This window comes from Onychostoma macrolepis, chromosome 11, assembly GCF_012432095.1.
Source record: "Onychostoma macrolepis isolate SWU-2019 chromosome 11, ASM1243209v1, whole genome shotgun sequence".
In the NCBI taxonomy this organism is placed as follows: Eukaryota; Metazoa; Chordata; class Actinopteri; order Cypriniformes; family Cyprinidae; genus Onychostoma; species Onychostoma macrolepis.
The window spans coordinates 17,414,882-17,436,907 of NC_081165.1; the positions used below are offsets into that span (position 1 = coordinate 17,414,882).

The 22,026-nt window shown below is 36.4% G+C and overlaps 2 protein-coding genes across 12 annotated transcripts in view; both read left to right on the forward strand.

Moving 5' to 3' along the window:
- Nucleotides 1-8,982, forward strand: part of kaznb (kazrin, periplakin interacting protein b) — a 180,150-nt gene extending 171,168 nt beyond the window's left edge. For 8 of the 9 annotated variants that reach the window (XM_058791071.1, XM_058791073.1, XM_058791072.1 and 5 more), the window contains 7 exons: nucleotides 4,361-4,560; nucleotides 5,279-5,397; nucleotides 5,486-5,717; nucleotides 5,806-5,907; nucleotides 6,201-6,367; nucleotides 7,189-7,297; nucleotides 7,421-8,982. In XM_058791071.1, the coding sequence (XP_058647054.1) occupies nucleotides 4,361-4,560; nucleotides 5,279-5,397; nucleotides 5,486-5,717; nucleotides 5,806-5,907; nucleotides 6,201-6,367; nucleotides 7,189-7,297; nucleotides 7,421-7,579 (1,088 nt within the window). In that variant the 3' untranslated portion in view covers nucleotides 7,580-8,982. Of the gene's footprint in view, nucleotides 1-4,360; nucleotides 4,561-5,278; nucleotides 5,398-5,485; nucleotides 5,718-5,805; nucleotides 5,908-6,200; nucleotides 6,368-7,188; nucleotides 7,298-7,420 lie in introns of those variants that run through there. The other variant, XR_009273347.1, reaches the window with a different exon arrangement.
- Nucleotides 8,983-9,704: 722 nt separating this feature from the next.
- tmem51b (transmembrane protein 51b) lies at nucleotides 9,705-20,340 on the forward strand. 3 transcript variants are annotated; one of them, XM_058791081.1, is made up of 4 exons: nucleotides 9,705-9,975; nucleotides 13,692-13,730; nucleotides 13,805-14,153; nucleotides 18,584-20,340. In XM_058791081.1, the coding sequence occupies exons 1-4, from the start codon at nucleotides 9,966-9,968 to the stop codon at nucleotides 19,005-19,007; spliced, it is 822 nt and encodes a 273-aa protein (XP_058647064.1). In that variant the 5' UTR covers nucleotides 9,705-9,965; the 3' UTR covers nucleotides 19,008-20,340. The 3 variants fall into 3 exon arrangements, with proteins under 3 accessions (XP_058647064.1, XP_058647065.1, XP_058647066.1); XM_058791083.1 differs by having other exon boundaries at nucleotides 9,710-9,957; XM_058791082.1 differs by having other exon boundaries at nucleotides 9,708-9,957; nucleotides 13,692-14,153.
- Nucleotides 20,341-22,026: the final 1,686 nt, after the last annotated feature.

A 22,026-nucleotide genomic window follows, 5' to 3' on the forward strand; every position in this document is an offset into this window, starting at 1 on the left:
GAGCATTTGTAAATAGGAACTCTTGTGCACCTTGTGTTTGCTGATGTCTTCATGTGGAATGCTTCTTTTTCATGACTGCTACTACCATGAACCCTGAGCTCCAGTCTTCATACGCCACAGCATGAGGTCCATCCAAAAGATTTAGAGGTGCACTCAGTCATTTTTGCCCTGTTCTAAACATTTGAAACAAAGAGACGAGAGAAAAAAGTTAACATGACATGACCACATGAGATGCGAGCCTTATAACAGCTATTTAATTATACATGGAGCGGGTCACCACACATGGACCGGCTAATATTGCTCATTTTATTTAGGTAATCTACTATATACCTATTATCACTAAACTTCACACTATTCTGGCTGAAAATTACATTTCTACATAACAGCCTGTATACAATGCGTGATGCTGCATCCACGCCACTAGAGGGCCGCCAATGCAACATTACCTAAAAATTACTGAGTGCACTTTTAATGTTTAACATTACGATCTACTCGGCTACATCCAGATACTATGGGTATTTTTTATTTTATTATTTTTTTTTTTTTGTAAATGTTTGCCTTAGCTGTTCACCTCAGTAATCTAATCACTGAGGCACATCTGCATAAAGGTGGGGTCACATTGGCGAAAGTCGGCGAAATTTCGCGGGCAGAAAGAGTCACTGTCAGAAAAAGCGGCTTTCTTTTGGTCAACGTGTTAAACTTGCGTGACCAGTTTTTACCAGTGTTGCCAACTAATTTTCAGGGGAAGTTGCTGAAGGAAGGTCGATTTGTTGACATCGTTACGTAATTACGATGCAAAATTTTGTCACTAGGCCTAACCTTACATCAAGCCTCAGCAAAAAAAAAATATTTATATATGTTAATTTAGATTTGTTTGTAAAATAAAATAACGTAATATAATATTAAAATATAACTATTTTTAAAACAACATTAAATTATTAAACACAAACATTTTTGAACAATTACAATGTAAGTTGTTGTTTTTTTTCAGTTAGCTAGTAAACTAGTAAAACTACACATTCTGAACAATTATAGTTTTAAACAGTGTATTAGCCGTTAGTTAGTGTGCTACACTCTAAGAAAATTCTGTAAAAATGGGACACAATCTACTATTTTAATGTAAAGGAATTTTCTGTATTGATTTTTCACAGGTTTTTTTTACCTGGGTTTTAAATTACGTATTGTATTTTGTGTTTTCGGGTTACAGGGTTACAATGGATAATGGATAACGGATAATGTCCTGGAAAATTACTAGTACCTTTTCAATTTTTCTAGATATTTTTCTTACAGTGTACTAACTGATCAACAATCGCAGGTACAAGCTACTAACAAGGTGTTAATTTACATAATGTGTGTACTGCTATAGGCATCATTGGTTTCCTCTTGTGTAATTTGGATGGAAAATGTGTGCCTTTTTATTGTTTGAGTCACTTGTCAAAAGTTGCCAAATAAATTTTAAAAATAACTAAATTTGTTGCCAGGTGCTTTTGGAAGAAAAAGTTGCTAGGGTAGTGTGAAAAGTTGCTAAATTTAGCAACAAAATTGCTAAGTTGGCAACACTGGTTTTTACCCTCACGCAAAACCCCTGACACAGATTCCTACTGAAATCACTTGATCTTCCCCGCAAAATCGCGTCAAGCAATGGTAAATGTGACCGCACCTTAACAGGTGAATTTTGTACGTTTACCTCAGAGTTACATTCAGACAGATGCCAAACCAGGATAATGATCATTTGAAAGCAAATATTTTATTATGCATTATGTCTTCTTGCAAGGCTGCACCAAGGATCTTTTTAATCTTGACAAATGTGAATTGAAAACCTCCCTAAATCTATAGGCCTACTTTATTGTCTGGAATGAAATCATATTTTAGGCAGTTTTGGTTCAAGTATGATGACAGAGTTATTCAGTTATAATTGGACTGAAGTTACAGTATGTCTCAGACAGGCCTTGTCCAAGTTATTTTTGCGTGGTCCAAGCCCCTTTTTGCTAAAAGACATGTAGCATTATTTATTAGACTGTTTCCATTTTAAAAACCACATATTTTATAACCTGTGAGGAATTATACTAGATTTTGAAGTGATACCGGGGAAGTTTATTTCCAAATACTGTAGATTATTTACACACAAATCTGGACTATACTTAAACCAGGTGCTGACCTTACATCAGTAAAGTGCCAAAGGGTTATAGTGCAGCTTGCAGTACATAAGAAAATACATAGGAATATATATTTTTTTCCTGCTTTCTCAAGTGTTCAAATAGATTGTCTGTAAGAACTCATAACACATCCTGCTTCCATAACATTATTTTCCAATAATGTTACACCCAATGATGTCATGACTCTTGTCTCGCTGACATATCGCATATTTCTTTCTGTTTCAAGCCTTCCTTTGCATCTTGGTGGCACTGATTTTTTTTTTTTTTCTTTTTTTTTTTTTTCTCTTAAATTAAACTGAACTTCATTCCTCATGTCATTTTAATGAGTTTATGTTGTAAGGTTTGTAAAGTAGATTATGTCAGATATAAGATTAAGTCTATTAAAGAACTTTATTTAAAGATTAGAAAAGAGGTCATTTCAATGAAACCAGACTATCTTTGAATTTACAGACTTGATGAGGAGGTTTTAACATTCTGGAGATTTAAAGAGAAAAAAAAACAATTAAAATAAAACTTATTTTAAAATAAAAACACATAACCCAACATTCATGTGCCTTTCTTCTTGACCCTGTGTGTGTGTTTGTGTGCGAGTTGTCATGTAATGGTTTCCTCTTAACCCTCTTGTTCAGGGGTTGCCGTGGTTTGGGGTGACCCCACTCTACTCTTCATTTGTAATTACCCGCCATCTGTGTTAACACGTGTCCTAACATTGTCTGACCTCAGTGGATGAGAATGCCCCAAACTCACTACATTCATAACTCATATGAATATGTCAACTGGAACAAGTCTATCATGTACACCCTTATCCAAAACATGAGCACGGTCATGTGCACCTCTACCCGAAACATCATCTCATGACCAACTGATGTTGATTTCATTTAGTTTAAGGGTCTGTTTAAAAATGCTACACATTTATCGAGGGGTATATAGTTATATATCGTAAAAAGTACATTATGTAGGCCTTCTTGATGAGGGTTTTCTATTTACAGCTTCGTGAAGGACGCTGGAGAGCTTTGCTACAGTCAAATTCAGAGCGTTTTTCCTTCTCATTACTTGAAATGGAAACAGATTGCGATCTCCATTAAAATCCATTTTTCCATAAAGCCAGCGGATGCTCTCAGATGTCTTGAACAAGGTCAAGGCTCTGCCTTTGCTTAGACAAGTACCGATTTCCTCTAAAGGTTTGAAATAGGTATCCGATGCCCATCAGATAATGAGTTTTATAGAGGTAATTTTTTCAGCTAATTAAAATCTGATGAAACCTAAAGAGAAGGATGATTCAGTCTGAACCCTCAGGGTGACTTGTTTTATACCTGCCAGGACACACTTTTAGCGTGAGGGGGGCTATAATAGACACCAAATAATCTAAATAATTAGCTACACATCTAATTCATACAGATTCGACTGCAAGAAAGTCAAGCAATGGCATCACTGCAACAGCATTAGCTCAGAGTTTATAGGGCGCTCCCTGCTGGTATGAACATGAAACTACATGAGTGGATTATGCAAATTTCATAAAATCCGGTGACTGGTGTGGTGATGTAATGGAATGTGTAAAATATTATAAATTACAAATTAATATAGGGAACGTCTATAATAAAATGTATTTGTATCATTTTAAGCTTAACCAAATAGTCTACTAGTCAATAATTTGCTAGTCAATTTCACTGATAATAACAAAGAAATTACAGTATTGTAAAACATTCTGCAATCATTTTCACTTAAAACCTGTTTTTGCAGTGTAGTCAATGCACTCTGGATCACAAAAAGGACTGCGATAGAAAACAATGCTGTAAAATGTTCTAGTGAGTAGATTATCATAAAAAGTAAGTAAATTCAATGTTAGCTTCACACAGCAAGGGGGAGGAGGTCAAGTGGTTTTGTTGGGAAAGTCTGAGGTAGTAAATGTGGAAATGGTTTTGCTTCAGAGGGTGTCTGGGTTATATGAGGATAGATAAGGCCTGTCGATGTTGACCACAGGCCTTATCACATCCGCTGGTTCTTGCCATGATTCATTTAAGAAGCAATTTAAGAGCAGAAATACTGAAATGAAACAGGAGGATATGGAGGTGGGTGCTTTTCCTGACCGCAATAAACAAGCTTTCATGTGCAGAATGGATAAGGCAATTTTGTTTTGCTCTCAACCCCTCTGAACCCCTTAAACTTGCCCCCCCTCCTATTCCTGCCCCTCCTGACCAATCCAGACTCAGACAGTCTCTCCAGCCAGAACCATCCCAGCCTATCAGACGGCGAGGAGCAGCTGGAGCGGCTACAGCAGGCGGAGCTTACGCGCAGCAAGCCCATGTCTCTGTGGAAGGCGGTCACTGTGCAGGCCTGGTTGGAGGTTGTCATGGCAATGCCCATGTACATGCGTGCCTGTTCAGAGAATGTCAAGAGTGGAAAGGTAGATGGTTTTTTTGGGGGTGGGGGGGTTGCCTATTCTTACCTTTTTTATCGTGTCTTTTATTTCAGCCCTTTTTAAAGCAAGGTACTACATGCAAAATCTTTTTTTCATGCACTGCTCAATTTTGAGATTGGACAGAAGACATAAAATACATATTTAAGAGTTTATTTTATTGTACCTTTTCTATTTGGGTCTGTAGATTTCCATTACATTTTTTTTTCTTACTGTTAACATTATTTTCTGGTTTCTGGTTCTGGAGTGTTGAAATCCAAATGATGACATCCAAAATCCCTTCTGTAAAAACCAATAACTCTAATATGTCAACAAAATGAAACCTGGCTTTATCCAGGAAATGTATGCAAATCAGTGCTAATTTAATTAGATAATGCCTTATTTGCATATTTAAATAACATTTCAGAAAACCTTTATAATACAAAACAATTGTCGTAATGTACTGTGATTAATCTGTAGTGTCTAGACACAACTAACAAGCCATTTATAAATTTAGGATAGATTAAGTGACATTCTAAGATAACATTTTCAGTTCTGTGGCTGCTAATTAGTACTTTATCTTAATGTCCAACAAATACTTACTTCCCCGATGCTTCCAACGAGCCCTGACGTTGACCTAGTATGATTACTTAGTTTAACCGGAATCCCTTGCGACATTTACTCGTCTGTGGGTGATGATGTTACAGCGAGCTGCTTCCTGTTGCAGGTGTTGCTGGGGTTGACCGATGAGGATCTGGAGCTGGGTTTGGGCATCAACAGCACAATGCACCGCAGGAAGCTCCGTCTAGCTATTGAGGACTACAGAGAAGCAGAGAATGGACGGGGGTGAGCAGGCATACCTATGCACAAGCATATAGGTGGCACACATTAGACTGCATTGGCGCTGATTTTGTGTTACATTTGTGTCCCTCAGACTTTCCAAAGCTGCTGATATGGATCATCACTGGGTGTCTAAGACCTGGCTGAGTGATGTCGGGCTTCCCCAGTACTCACAGGTCTTCCACAACCAGTTGGTGGATGGCAGAGTACTGAACTCTATCACACGGAGAGACCTGGAGGCCATATTTAACGTCACCAACAAGTTCCATGTTACCAGCATTCTGTCAGCCATTCAGCTTCTGCAAATGCTCAACTTTGACAAAGAGGCAAGAATTTATGTATATACTGTCGCATTCACTCTGAAAATATAAAATGTTGTTGGTGATATTGTAAAATATCATAAATTCTCTGCAGAATATACAGGCACGTCGTGCTCAGTGTGAAAATCGAGATCTGGATCCGGTGGTCTGGACCAGCCACCGTGTCATTAAATGGATCAGGGACATTGATCTTAAGGTAATACAAAGTTCATACAATGTACACTACCATTCAAACGTTCGGGGTCGGTAAGATTTGTAATGTTTTTGAAAGAAGTCTCTAATGCTAACAAAGGTAGCATTTATTTGATCAAAAATATTCAAAATAAGCTGAATTTTCAGCAGCCATTACGACAACCCCAAACTTGTGTCTGAGGAACATCAGTATTCCCAATACATATTTGGATACTTGCACCATTTTTAACAATGTATAACTGTATAAATATATCTGATAAAATGTTCAACCTGTTGAAATAATTGTCTTTTATGCAGGAATATGCTGACAGCCTTCAGAACAGTGGCATCCACGGTGCAGTGATGGTTCTAGATCCGACCTTCAGTGCAGACACCATGGCCAAGGCTCTAGACATCCCCAGCAATAAACACATGATCCATCGTCATCTATACGAGGAAATGAAAGTGCTTCTCAACCCTGCAAGGTGTGTGAAGCTTCATTTCAGTATTATTTTATAGTCCAGCAGTATATAACAATTTAAATTGCAAGTGATATTTATTAGAGCACTAGTCATCATCCTTAAAACTGACTTTTCAAAATCTTTGCCGTTCTACCGCTCATTTCAAAGAGCAATTTACGCGGTACTTCTGAATACTCTATTCTGATTGGTCAATCGCGCCATCCAGCGATCGCTGTAGAGCAAACACTATATCAGTCCGCTTGTCCAAAAAACACATATTTTTGGTAGCACAATCTGATAGGTAGCATGTTTCGTAGGTACACCTGGCGCTACTTTCACATCACTGGTGTTTGTACGTGTTGTCAATTAGATATTGTATCTCAAGAACATATTTGCTACAGTTATAATATTTTTAAGCGCTTTTGGGACACAATGTATGAGCGATTGGTCACAAAGAACATTTGCTTTTGAATATCAAAAGCATTTTTATGCAAAACAAAGATGTTGTGTAATAATAAAATATAAAATTATTGGTAGGTTTTATTTACGCAAATGTAGATTTGTTAAAGTTGCTACAAGTTTTGTCGCATTTAAAAATGATTTGATTTTTTCAATAAAAAAATGCCTTAAACTCTCTAAATAATTTCAAATATATATATTTATTAACAGCCTTCTATTATTTACTTTAATTTTTTTCCTTTGCTTTTATTTAATATACATCATTACATTTCAACTTAAATCAGTATTTCATATGCTTGTATTTATTTAGTAAGTTATGATCACTTTGCTGAACAATAGCTGCATTGATTTAACAAGTGTGACTGAGTAGGCCTATTTCTGTACAGAACTAACCAGGCTCAGGACTACAGGAAAGAGGGTACTCCGACACATTCTCCTGTCTCAAATTGCCGCAAAACTGAGGAAGGATTTTCTCCCAGGCAAAAAGTTGGCAAGGTATGGGCTGTCTTGTTATTGACACAAAACAAAATCAAGACAAATGGTGGACTTTGTCTGTGCGCCTATATGTTATTGTTAATGATCTATAAAAGGATAAATAACCTTTCTGTCGTTCCTCAGAGCCCTTTGAGATTCAATCCACTGGTCACTGTTGGGAGAGACTTGACTTTTCAAGGCGGCTGTGGATCACCACCCAGAGAAGATCGCATCAAGATCCTGCAGAGGACCAAGGGCAGTCCCATGCACGGTTACTCGAGCATAGAGATTACTAATGTCTGAGGGCAACGGTCTGTGTTTGCCTTGGATGAACCAGGAACGATGAGCCTCCTCGAACCTCTAAATGGACCAAATAAGCTCAATTATTTGTAAAAGAGATTTGAGAATTGACCATTTGCACTTTAGAGAATTTTGTATTGGCAACAAATCACAACTAAGCACTTAATTAAAATTTTATAGACATGCTGCATTAAAAAAGCAAATATTTTGTTACTAACATAATACATAGATGAACTTGTCCTGATTCCCGTAAAATTCCAGTCAGAACTGTAGCTATGCAGCTAAAATCAATACCACATGTTCAGATGTCCATTCCCTACATCAAGGTCATCACAACACTGTGCTTGTTTAAAGTTACGGGAAATGCTGGAACGAGGAATAGCGCTGTGAATTTATTGTGAAAATACTTTGAATGCCACAATGAATATTTTCTTTGTTTTAATACATCTGTTGACATCTGCTAAGATGTTTGTGTTTTCAGAGTCTCATTTGCATATAAAATTAAAAGCAACCACCACTTTAGTAGCAATGTAGTGTGGGTAATAGATTAGTCTCATAAGGATTACTCCAGTTTAATTGAAATGAGTTTTCCCGCATAATATATATATATATAAAAAAAAATCTTTTGGGGAATTAAAGAAAGAAAACTTTTTTCTCTTTTATTCCCTGTTTGTGATTTTTAACATCTCTGTCTTACCATGCATGCAGTTCAATTTGTTCAATGGAATATATTTGTATATAAATGCATTGTATAGTGACTATCAATCACAATAAGGAAATGAAAGCGTGATCTGGTTGGAAAGTCTTTAATCTTTTTTTTACGGAGTCAGAGAATTATTTTCTGTCATAAGCAGTGTTCCTAGAAGAGTGTATGAAAAGGTAAAATGCAGTATGCAATCTACAAGCCAATGAAGCACATGCACTGCACATGCTACAGCTGTGTTATCCCACTTGGAGCCACGGGGCAAGGAGAGCAAAACAAGTTTAGCAGCTCAGCGTGCTAAACAGCCCCTGTCATTGGGTCCACACAGATTAGATGACACGAATCGATTAATGACTGTGTTTCATAAATTCAACCAATCACTATTTTCAGATCTTGTTCAAGATCTGGTTAGGAATGGCAACTATGAATCACCGATTTCCTGCTGGGTTTGACTCAGATTGTCTACTGATAGACAGTTTGTCGTCAATTGCACAGCATACCAGCGCTAGGAGATGCACAGCTCAAGAATATATCAGTAATGGTGCATTTTTAAGGTGGGTTTTGCAATCACTAATCATTTTATATCACTGTATCTTGTGGCATTAGTGAAACTGTAATTTTGAGAAACATTTGTATATAGATTCATACCATGTGTCATTGACACAATAATCTGTATAGAAAAATAAAGCTCTACATATATGTATTTGAGTGTTGCTGTGTGTTTGTTTACACTGCTGTTCATAAGTTTGGGGTCAGTAAGATTTTAAGAAATTAATACTTTATTTTAATAAATTAGCCTATAAGAAATTATTATTATTTTTTTTAACAAGGATGCATTAACTTGATCAGGCATGACAGACAAAAACATCTGTATTACAGAAGATTTCAATCTAGTCATCAAAGAATCCTAAAAAAGTATCAAAGTTTCCACAAAAATAGTAAGCAGCACAACACTGAAACAACTTGTTTCCATTGATAAAATCATAGCCTATGTGACTGCTGAAAATTCAGCTTTGCCATCACAGGAATAAATTACATTAAATTAGAAAGCAGTTATTTTAAATCCTAAGAAAGCTGTATTTGACAATATTACTGTTTATATTTTATTTGTTCAAATAAGTGAGCCTCAGAGACTTCTATCAAAAACATTAAAATATCTCACCAACTGCAAACTTTCAAATGGTGTTATTTACACAGCTAAAACGTTGTTTCAAATTTTAATTTAAGTTTGAATAGATCTTTTATTCTGAGAGAAAAAATAACTACAGCGTTTCAACTGACAGTGAAATGAATGTTTTAGAACAAAATTTGGAAGTATTTAGGAATTTTACCTGCAGACCTTAATTTACTAATAAATCGAAACTGCTATTGTAAAAAACTTTTAGGTATTTCCCAAGGAAACCCGTACTTTTCCGGGTTGTAGGACCACGAACAGCTGTTATTTCTCTACCAAATTCGACTCGCTTTAGGACCAAGCGTCGTACTTAACTCTTACGAGGTATAGCACTCGACTTGATTTTGAACAAAGTTCCTGTCTCTGTTTTAGCCCATAAATTGTCGAAACAGACTGAGTGGGACTGGAGTTAAGAGTATCCATACCGTTTTTCCTTCTTTAAACGAATGAAAGGATCCTGAGGACGCTCGTTTCACCTGCGGCTGGGAGCGACACCTGCCTCAGGTACTTTCATGACACAAGGTGCGAAGGGCGTTGAACCGCCGCGGAACTTAGTTTAGGCCGTACACTTTAACTGAACCTTGTTTTTGTCACATGTTTGTCGTTATTCTACAATGTTGAGATGTTTGCCTTCGCTCACAGAACACCGGCGACTCTTCAGGATGTCACTGTTACAATTTCTTTTACCAGCCTATTGTTTCAAATAGTTTAAAAATATAGTGAATGACAGTCCGAACCTTCCTCGTGATATTAGTTTCATGTCAGTAAGATTTGTCCTGTCCTGTATTCATGCATCAATCATTTATATTTTAGTGCATATTTGTTTGTAAAATTGTCCCTCAATCTTCACATCTGATGTCATCGTTGATGGTTTTTTTTGTTTGTTTGTTTGTTTTTTGGTGTGTGTGTAACAAATAGAATATAGTCGCGTAATTCTAGTTTTTCAGTCATTTTTAATCTTTAAACCCAAATTTTTAAGCAAAATTATGAAGGTCATTCATTTTCCCAGGATGTTTTGTACTGTAAACAATGACGCTGAAAAATTGTAGAAATACGATCTGCTAGGGTTGCCCTTATAAAGCTTTACCATGGTAACCGGCGAATTTCCAAGATTACTACTTATTTTTAAAGCTGAATCATCATAAATTATTATGCCATCTCGGCCAAGCGGTGTAAGAAGCTTACGGAATTAGTGTTTTAGTTGTCTTCACAAAGACAATGTTATATATTTCAAACATGCATGAAAATGGAGCACAATACACAACATATGTAAATAATTTTAAATAATTAAACGGCACCATAGTTCATTAATGTCAAAAATAAATGAATTAAAAAATAGTCATCATCACTCTCATGCTAAAAGATTGATTTCTAACTTCATGTGTCACTTGCTCCATCGGTTTCCATAATTGTTTTTGAGTGTTTGAGGTTTTTGGTTTGAATCTCATCTTTATATTTCACTTCAAGACCACAAACCTAATTTCCCCAAAAATAGATTGTTCAGTTTTATAATTTGATATGGAGGGAGTTAATCTAGAATTAAGGCTCTCAGGACATACTTCAATCACACGATTAAATGCAAAGTTCCTCTAATCACTTCCATTTATTATTATTATTATTATTATTATTTATAGCAATTGGAGTATGAGTATAAATATCAGCGTGACTGGCCTTGTTTTACCCACAGTTACAACCCAATTGTATTGCAACCAGTTCATTTTAATGAGTTGTCGTGTGACGATTCTGCTTTGTATTCTGTTAGAATAAGTTCAGATAAGGTCATGGGGTGCATGTTTAGATGGGGCATTTAGTGATCTGTGGGACTGTGTCTGTTTACTTCAGGACACGGGCAAGTGTTGCTCTGTGTATTTGGACAGGCCTTCCTGGTCTTTTGTCATATTTCCCTATTTTATGTTTCTTTTGTTTTGACCAGAATTTAATGCTCTTTGCTCTCATGGACTCCTTTGTAGACATGTCACGTACCCAAATCTGCATGTTATTAATATATTGCATTTATTTAAGATGAGAATTGTGCAAAAAAAAAAAAAGTCATTTTCTCACAGCATCTCTTTCTTGAGGATGAATTGTATTGATTTAAAAAAATCCCTTTGAACAAGACTCCTCCTGCCAGTCTTGAGAAACAAATAAGGCTTTTACAATTAGCGTGCACATTTTGCAGTTCTTGTCATGTCTTGTTCTGTGAAAAACCAGTTTTGCTAGTGTCCCTAAACATGTAAGACTTTCTCAAACTAAACGCACTTTCTTTCTACACAGACAATTGCTCTCTTTCTGTCTCTTTTTCCTATCTCTACATTTCTCTCAAAATATGAATAACAGGATTCATTATTTATTTTTTTACTTCAAGCTGCTTGTTGTAATTCGAAATGTGAACATTATAAAACACATTTGACCATTCACTTTCCCCCCTCAAATAAATGACACCCACAGGCGGATGAGTCATCCTGAAAGGTCCCACAAAGCCTGCAATCGTGATTTCTTTTTTTTAGTGCTCTACCTGAACACAAACTAAAACGTTTGTAAAAACCACTCAAAATGTCACCTTACGATAACCGTGCATATCCACAGTCGGCTAACTTTGCACATTCACAAAAACATTTACAGAAGTATTTACATGTTGTAACAGCCAAATATTTTAAGAGAAAGTCTTGTATAAATCTACTAAAAATTGTGAGCATTTTGCAAGGATAAAACAGGAAATTTGGTTTTGCTAATAGATGAGGCTGTTTGCCCTGTTTTAATGTGAATTTAAAGTAGCTTTTACCTAAAATGACACCCCTTCCCCATTTTCATTCTGAGCACAGTGAAGTGCCCACATTCACAAGTGAACAATGCTGTGTTGTTATGGAAACAGTTAGTGTACGGCAGCAGCCTAACCTCTGTGCACTGGACCTTTTTAAGGTTTTTTTTAATTTTATTTTTTTATTTTTTTTAATTGCATGTAACCAGTGTCTTCCTGATGGGTCTTAACCTTTACTTTCAAGGACATTTGTTGGAAGATTTTGTTGGTGTTATGGAGTGAATATATAAATGTGGGAAAGATTATAAGTGTTTGTAAATATTATCTTTAATGCACTTATTTTATCACATTGAAATGGTCCCTGTATTTAATAATGATGCTGTCATCTGAGGAGTTCAGAAATCATAATTTAGATTTTTGTATATGTACGTTTCTCTCTTATCACATCCTGGCAAAACCAAGAAGCTTTTTAGTGCTTGTGGAACAAAATGAAGATCAATAAATGTTGACCAGGTGTGTAATTGATGCCTTATCTGTGTGTTTTATTATTTTCATACTGCCACATTCACGGAATGATGGGAAACGTCTTGTTGCACAAGCCTTGTTGACTCATGAACCTGCTAAATGAGTTGCACTGTATTTTCTGCCAGGTGTAATGGTTTTTCATCAGAAGTGCGCAAAAATAGCTATACTTCCATTTATATCATATTCATTTTCAGTGTTGTTTTTATAGTACAAAACACTAAGAAAAATGATTGACTTTTATAATTGTAATTTTGTTTAAAGGGGTCATGAAATGGAGAATTAAAATGTTCTTGATATTTACACGCATAACAGGTTACTCTACAATATAAAACACACTGTAAGTTTAAAAACTCCCCAGTTTCAGATATAAATTATTCTTTACCCATCTAAAATGCCTAGATTTGAAATTGGGAGAATTTTGACATGATGATTTCTCATTCAACACGCCTCTTAACATGCAGCAGCATAATTTTTGGTGCAAAAAAATTTACAAACTTGATAAACTAACCCCAAGAAACAATATAAAATTCTGAAACTGCATTTCATGACCTGTGATCATTGTAATATGTACAGATGAAAGGAGCAGGGTTTTAGTAGACTAAATAATTTGAGAAGTCCAACATGCGTCAACAGAGTGAAGTCTGTCTTTTCTTTAGAAAATACGAGGTAAATATGAGTCTGACTTCACAAAGAGTACTGAATTTTTATTTAGAGTTTTACCAAGTTGTATAATGTCCTTACATGGTAATCCTTTCCATGACATGCTAAATGCTTCTATTTGACCTCTATATTGGCATTGTGCCAAAAGGATTGTTTTTTGCTGTAGAGTCTGTCTCCAATGAGCAGAAACACAGAAACCCTTTTCTTCTGATACTTGGGCTCATTTCCAGGAAGTATTTCCTCATTGAGATGTTTATAACGTTTGTCTCTTTTTTTTTTTGCTTTTATATTACAGTGCTACTCTCATCCTCCACATTTGGACCACCCTTCCGGGGTAAGTGTGTGTTTGTGAGTAGTGAAGAGGAGATTTTACAGCTATGTGCTACAGTGGGCAGCCTCTGTGTTCAGGAAACAGGCGTTCACCCACCAATAGAGAGGCCAGTAGCTCAGGCTCCCAGTATGCTCTCTGTGCACTGGGGGTGGGCCTGGTGGCACTCGGTGTTGTCATGATCGTCTGGAGCATAGTTCCTTCTGAATCACAGTTGAACAATGCTACAACCACGAACGACGGAAGTGACAGCAGTGATGGAGGAAAGACATCATCTGTTGCTTTTGTGCTGGTTGGATCTGGTATTGCCATGTTGCTCCTTGCTATATGTCTCGGTGTGAGGAACAGGAAGCGAAGGAGACAACCGGAAACTACAGGTGTAGGTGGTGCTGATTATGTGGATCGTGTCCGTAGAGATCAGGATGAGGAGTGAGTACTGCTCTATACTCATTAAACTTTCTTTGTTAACTTTAATTTCAAATAAATGCTTTTGCTTTTTTAGCTTTCTATACATAAAAAAAAATCATGAAAAATGTATCAGGTTTCATAGAAATACTAAGCAGCAGAGCACAACAGTTTTTAATAATAATAATAATAAAAGTTATGATGTTATAATGGCTGCTGAAATTAATCTTTGCCATCACAGGGACAGATACGTTTTAAAAAATATATTAAAATAGAAGTAAAATAAATAAATGCAGCCTTGGTTTGATTCTTTGAAAAATATTTTTAAGAAAAGTATAGTACTACAGAGGTTTTGTTTTTACACACACATATATACAGTGGGTACGGAAAGTATTCAGACCCCCTTAAATTTTTCACTCTGTTATATTGCAGCCATTTGCTAAAATCATTTAAGTTCATTTTTTTCCTCAATGTACACACAGCACCCCATATTGACAGAAAAACACAGAATTGTTGACATTTTTGCAGATTTATTAAAAAGGAAAAACTGAAATATCACATGGTCCTAAGTATTCAGACCCTTTGCTCAGTATTTAGTAGAAGCACCCTTTTGATCTAATACAGCCATGAGTCTTTTTGGGAAAGATGCAACAAGTTTTTCACACCTGGATTTGGGGATCCTCTGCCATTCCTCCTTGCAGATCCTCTCCAGTTCTGTCAGGTTGGATGGTAAACGTTGGTGGACAGCCATTTTTAGGTCTCTCCAGAGATGCTCAATTGGGTTTAAGTCAGGGCTCTGGCTGGGCCATTCAAGAACAGTCACGGAGTTGTTGTGAAGCCACTCCTTCGTTATTTTAGCTGTGTGCTTAGGGTCATTGTCTTGTTGGAAGGTAAACCTTCGGCCCAGTCTGAGGTCCTGAGCACTCTGGAGAAGGTTTTTGTCCAGGATATCCCTGTACTTGCCCACATTCATCTTTCCCTCGATTGCAACCAGTCGTCCCGTCCCTGCAGCTGAAAAACACCCCCAAAGCATGATGCTGCCACCACCATGCTTCACTGTTTGGACTGTATTGGTGATGAGCAGTGCCTGGTTTTCTCCACACATACCGCTTAGAATTAAGGCCAAAAAGTTCTATCTTGGTCTCATCAGACCAAGGAGTCCTTCAGGTGTTTTTTTAGCAAACTCCATGCAGGCTTTCATGTGTCTTGCACTGAGGAGAGACTTCCGTCGGGCCACTCTGCCATAAAGCCTCGACTGGTGGAGGGCTGCAGTGATGGTTGACTTTCTACAACTTTCTCCCATCTCCCGACTGCATCTCTGGAGCTCAGCCACAGTGATCTTTGGGTTCTTCTTTACCTCTCTCACCAAGGCTCTTCTCTGCTCAGTTTGGCCGGATGGCCAGCTCTAGGAAGGGTTCTGGTCGTCCCAAACGTCTTCCATTTAAGGATTATGGAGGCCACTGTGCTCTTAGGAACCTTAAGTGCAGCAGAAATTTTTTTTGTAACCTTGGCCAGATCTGTGCCTTGCCACAATTCTGTCTCTGAGCTCTTCAGGCAGTTCCTTTGACCTCATGATTCTCATTTGCTCTGACATGCACTGTGAGCTGTAAGGTCTTATATAGACGGGTGTGTGGCTTTCCTAATCAAGTCCAATCAGTATAATCAAACACAGCTGGACTCAAATGAAGGTGTAGAACCATCTCAAGGATGATCAGAAGAAATGGACAGCACCTGAGTTAAATATATGAGTGTCACAGCAAAGGGTCTGAATACTTAGGACCATGTGATATTTCAGTTTTTCTTTTTTAATAAATCTGCAAAAATGTCAACAATTCTGTGTTTTTCTGTCAATATGGGGTGCTGTGTGTACATTGAGGGAAAAAAAATTGATTTTAGCAAATGGCTGCAATATAACAAAGAGTGAAAATTTAAGGGGGTCTGAATACTTTCCGTACCCACTGTGTATATATATGTGTGTGTGTGTATATATATATCAGATCAGAACTTTTACATTAATTTACATTTAATTTAGTTTATTTTTATATATATATACATACAGTGTTGCTTGAAAGTTTGTGAACCCTTTAGAATTTTCTATATTTCTGCATAAATATGACTCAAAACATCATCAGATTTTCATATAAGTCCTGAAAGTAGACAAAGAGAACCGAATCAAAAAAGAAATATTTTCTTTTTCATTTATTTATTGAGGGAAAATGATCCAGTATTACATATCTGTGCGTTGCAAAAGTAAGTGAATCTTTGCTTTCAGTATCTGGTGTTGACCCCCTTTTGCTGCAGTAACTGAAGGTAAAGTTTCTTGTAAATGCTGATCAGTCCTGCACAATAACATGTAGGATTTTTAGCCAATTCCTTAGTGCAGAACCACTTAAACTCTGTGATGTTGGTGGGTTTCCTCCTATGAACTGCTTGCTTAGGTCCTTCCACAACATTTGTCAATTTTAATTCTTTGGTAGAATGACTTGTGTGCTTGGGGTTGTTGTCTTGCTGCATGACCCACGTTCTCTTGAGACTTTGTTCTTAAACGGATGTCCTGATGTTTTCCTTTAGAATTTGCTGGTATAATTCAGAACTCATTGTTCCATTAGTGATGGCAGGCTGTCCTGGCCAAGCTGCAGCAAAACAGGCCCAAGCCGTGATACTACCTCCACCATGTTTCACAGATGGGATAAGATTCTTAAGCTGGAATGCAGTGTGTTCTTTTCTCCGAAAATAATAGCTTCTCATTTAAACCAATAAGTTCTATTTTGGTTTCATCCATCCATTAAACCTTTCTCCAGTATTCCTCTGGCTTGTCCACATGATCTTTAGCAAGCAATTTTCTTTTTGGAGAACAGTGGCTTTCTTGTTGCACCTCTGCCATGCACACCATGGTTGCTCAGTGTTCTCCTGATGGTGGGCTCATGAACATTAACATTAGCCAATGTGAGAAAGGCCTTTAGTTGCTTAGAAGTTACCCTGGGAACTTTTGCAACCTCGCAGACTATTACATGTTCTGCTTTGGAGTGATCTTTGTTGGTTGACCAGTTCTCGGGAAGGTAACAGTGGTTTTGAATTTCCTTCATTTGTACACAATCTGTCTGACTGTGGATTTGTGAAGTCCAAACTCTTTAGAGATGGTTTTGTAACCTTTTCTAGCCTGATGAACAACACCAACTCTTTTTCCGAGGTCCTCAGTACACTCTTAAAAATAAAGGTGCTTTAAAAGGTTCTTCACAGCGATGCCATAGAAGAACCATTTTTGTTCCACAAAGAACCATTCAGTCAAAGGTTTTTAAAGAACCATCTCTTTCTTACCTTTTTATAATATGAAGAACCTTATTTTGCCACAAAGAACCTTTTGTGAAAGGTTCTTCAGATATTAAAGGTTTTTTATGGAACCATTTAGACAAAAAGTCTAGACAAAAATGTTTTGGACAAAAATGGCATCGTAAAGCACCTTTATTTTTAAGAGTGTGATCTCCTTTGTTCGTGACATGATTCACTTCCACAAACATGATCAGACTTTGATAGATCCCTGTTCTTTGAATAAAACCGGTCACGTACTGACATTTGATAGTCATTGCACTGACTGAAAACATCTCTACACAGATGGAATCTAATTTCACCTTTAAATTAACTGCTAATCCAAGAGATTCACATACTTTTGCCATTCACAGATATGCAATATTGGATCATTTTCCTGAATAAATAAATGACAAAGAAAATATTTTTGTCTCATTTTTTTGATTGGGTTCTCTTTGTCTACTTTCAGGACTTGTGCAAAAATCTGATGATGTTTTGGGTCATATTTATGCAGAAATATAGAAAGTTCTAAAGGGTTCACAAACTTTCCAGCAGCACTGCACACACACACACACACACACACACACACATGTTCGTTTTTGTGAAAAGTGGGGACATTCCATAGGCGTAATGGTTTTTATAGTGTACTTGCTGTATGTGCTATTGCCCTACACCTAAACCTACCCCTTACAGGAGACTGTGCATGCCAACTTTCCCAAAAACTCATTCTGAGTGATTTATAAGCGTTTTGAAAAGTGGGGACATGGGTCAATGTCCTGAGATGTCACCTTCTCCTTGTAATACCTATGTCATACCTTTGTCATTATACACATCTATGTCCTGACTTTTCACAAAAACGCGCACGCACACGCACACACACACACACACACACACACACACATATACATGTATGTGTGTGTGTGTATATATATATATATATATATATATATATACATATACATACATACATACATACATACATTACACACAACACAATATTGATAAATTCAAATTTGAATTTTTTTTTTTAAATCTCTAAAAAATATATATCTTTATAATATAATATTTCATACATCCATAGTTTTGTTCAGATCCATCTAGATGAAGCATATTGACCAGATATTATGTTTACCTGCATGTAATATTAGGTCAGCTGATGAGCCAACACCCAGCTATGATGTTCCTACCTATGAGGAGGCAGTCACCAGCGGACGGTACCCTGTTCGACAGAGCAATTTGCGACAGAGTTACCAGCTGCCCTCGTATGAGGATCTGATTGGTGCCGTTGAAAACGAAGGCCAGCAGCCTAGAGAAGGTAATGGCCAAGAGGCCCCTCAGCCAGCTCCTGACCCCGGACCTCAGCCTGCAGCACCCACCCGCAGCAGCAGCAGGGCCAGTCGCATCCTCAGACCTCTCCGAGTGCGCAGGATTAAGTCAGAGAAGCTCCACATGAAGGATATTCGTTTGAATATCCAAAATCCTGGACAGAGTCGGGTGGTGACCATTGAACCACTGACCCCACCACCACAGTATGAGGACAAGCCCCCTCAACTACCCACAGAAGCAGTCTAATGATTTCAATCACTGGATTTTGTTGAGTGTTTGCATCTGTGGGTTGTTTGAAAAATGTTGACTCATCTGTGCAAAAGCAGAAAGTTTTAGTGAGCGCTATATATGTGTCTCAAAATCTGTCAAATTATGAAATAGGATACGTTCATGTGTGCTGTCAGTTCTTGGACAAAACACTAAAGCCTACTTGAATGTTTTTTTTAACAAACTTTTTTTATATTGAAGAATGGATTACAGTAGTGTATCGTATTTTTATTTTTATTTTTTTTAATAAGGATGTGAATGCCACAACGCATCTCTTGAGAGCGCCTGAGAGATTTACTTCACAGTTTACTTCCAAAGAACTACAATGTACATTGCAAAAAATAAAAACAAAACAAATATATTCTTATTAAAGAATAACTTACAGTTGAAGAACCCTATCAAACTTTTGTTGCCAAATGCTAATTACTGTTTTTGAAAATAATGTTTTTTTTTTTTTTTTAATGTTATTCTCACATTTTTTTAATGTTATTCTAAATCTGAATGTCCAGTTTTTCAGCTCCATTTTTTTTTTTTTTTTTTATTCTGAATATATAATACATTTTAACCAGATAGAGTGCTGTTGCAGCCATAAAATGCCAGGCTACAAAATTAACTTTTACAGTAGAAGATTTCATTCTCACTAATTTACTTAACTAATTTATTCAGTGCCACACCAATTAATCCAATTAATAATGTAATTCATATTTCAGTGTGTTTGTTAACAATGTGTCACTGTTCTGTTTGCAATTAACTTTATTTTTTTTAAATGTATTGCTCATTGCATTTTAAAGGTGCAAAATTAAATTGTATTGCAGTAGAATGGAATTAAAAGTATTCTTAAAACTCATAGGAAAATTTAGTGTAATGATAAGTTGGAACAAATTCTGCATTAATATAAAATTCTAAGAAGTGATATAAAAACAAGGGTCTGGATAGCAAACCAGAATGCACCTTGGGGGTCTTTTGTTTCTTGGGTAACTCAACACTTAATTACTGAAGTGCAAATGAGAATTTTATAGATGGGCTAACTATTCCACCTGCAGTTTGACTGGACAAACAAGCCATCATACTGCAGATTGACCATTTTCATTCTTGTTAACCAAACTGAGCAAGGTCCTGTTGATGAACTTTCGTATGTGTGCTAAATAGCCTTCAGTTTAATTGCCTTTTAATTTAGTTTATTTTATTAAGGTGTGAAATCTTGGAGAAGGGATGGCTTTGTTGTAGATCTACTTTTGACAAAAGGAATTGATACAGGTGATACCGGTAATGTTTTAAAGCAGAAAAGCTCTGTACGTTATTTATTTCTTGCGGGACATAATAAAATTGTTTAAATCTGTGTTTTTGGTCATCTTTATGGTTTCCCAAGTTGAAAAATAATGTCTGCTGATTTGTAGTGCCACCTAGTGGCTCAGAATCATACAAACAACATTGCGTTATTGTCAGTGATGACAAATTTAATCGCACTTTCCAGCCTAACATGTTGTTTGACGTACTTTCAATGTGATGCTTCTCAACTGCCTCTGTGACTAGTCTAGAAGAGTGGGTGTGGTACGAAGTACGACATGAAGGGGAATCAATGATGACAGTTATGGTGTAGTGTACCTTTAAAACAACAGAACACAATTATTTATCTTTTCCCAGTTGAAAATGTAGCCTATATTCCCAGCCAACTCGCCTACGTTTTCTCTCTCATTTCAGACGTCAGCTTGTGTGTGGAGCGAAACCTAGGGGTCTGTAGGCTATTGTGACAGGTATTTGACACCATATGAAACTGCATGAGTTGCCCCCAAGAGCCTAACGCAGTCAATCGGTTATTACATGAACTAGGATTTCATAAAACGTTGATTGAACTAAGGGCTGAATTTCAAGTAACCACATTTTATAGGCTTATGTGCCAAAATGAATCATTAGACAAATGCTTGCAATTTTCAAAGTTCCATGAAAAACAAATTAAGCTGTTACAATAACACCCAATCCAAACAAATCAATATGAGTTATGGCTTCACTAAACTGTGCTCTTACCTTTTAGAACGTTCTTCATAATGACTTTTTTGAGATAAAATGACCAGAATGAAGCAATATCACACTGAATGTTATTACAAATAACAGATTGCTATTTTAATATATTTTAAAATGTAACTTACTCCTGTGATGGCAAATATACATTTTCAGCATCATTACTCCAGTTTTTAGTGTCACACGATCCTTCAGAAATTATTCTAATATGCTGATTTGCTGCTTGAGTAACATTTCTTATCAATGATGAAACAGTTGTGCTGCTTAATATTTTTGTGGAAACTGTTAGGCTATACTTTTTTCATGATTCATTGATGAACAGAAAGATCAAAATAAACAGCATTTATTAGATTTTTTTTAACATTATAAATTCCTTTATGTGTCCTTGCTAAATCACCCCAAACAGTAGCCGATATGTTTCAGACAAAATTCAATTTGTACATTTCTATTCTCTGTACATTTTTAAATTTGTGTAACACATTAAATAACCCTGGCATAAAACGTTATTATTAGTTGTAAGAGCCTATTATTTATGTGGGAATCTATAATGTGTTATATTAATTGGTCCCAATAATAATGACATTTTAATAATAGTGTGTACCTTATGTTGGTCTATTGTTTAATTCATTGTTGTTTTTCTTAGTGGGAACTTTAGCCTAATCTACTTCAGATCATCCCACATGAAAAAAATACTATAGTAATTTCTAGTAAATAGGCTACTATAGTGTTTTTGAACCATACTATAGTGTATTATACTGTGTATATATTATAGTATTTACAACACTTTTTAATGAATGCTACAGCATACTGTAGTATAGTGAACTGATAATAATTAATAAATACTGTAGTATACTTTAGTTTTTACGACAGTAGACTATTGAGTAGCCTATAATATACCCTATAGTTGTAGAAAACTTAGTACAGTGTAATTTGTTTATATTACTGTAGCCTAGTTGTCATATTACCACAACAACTATAG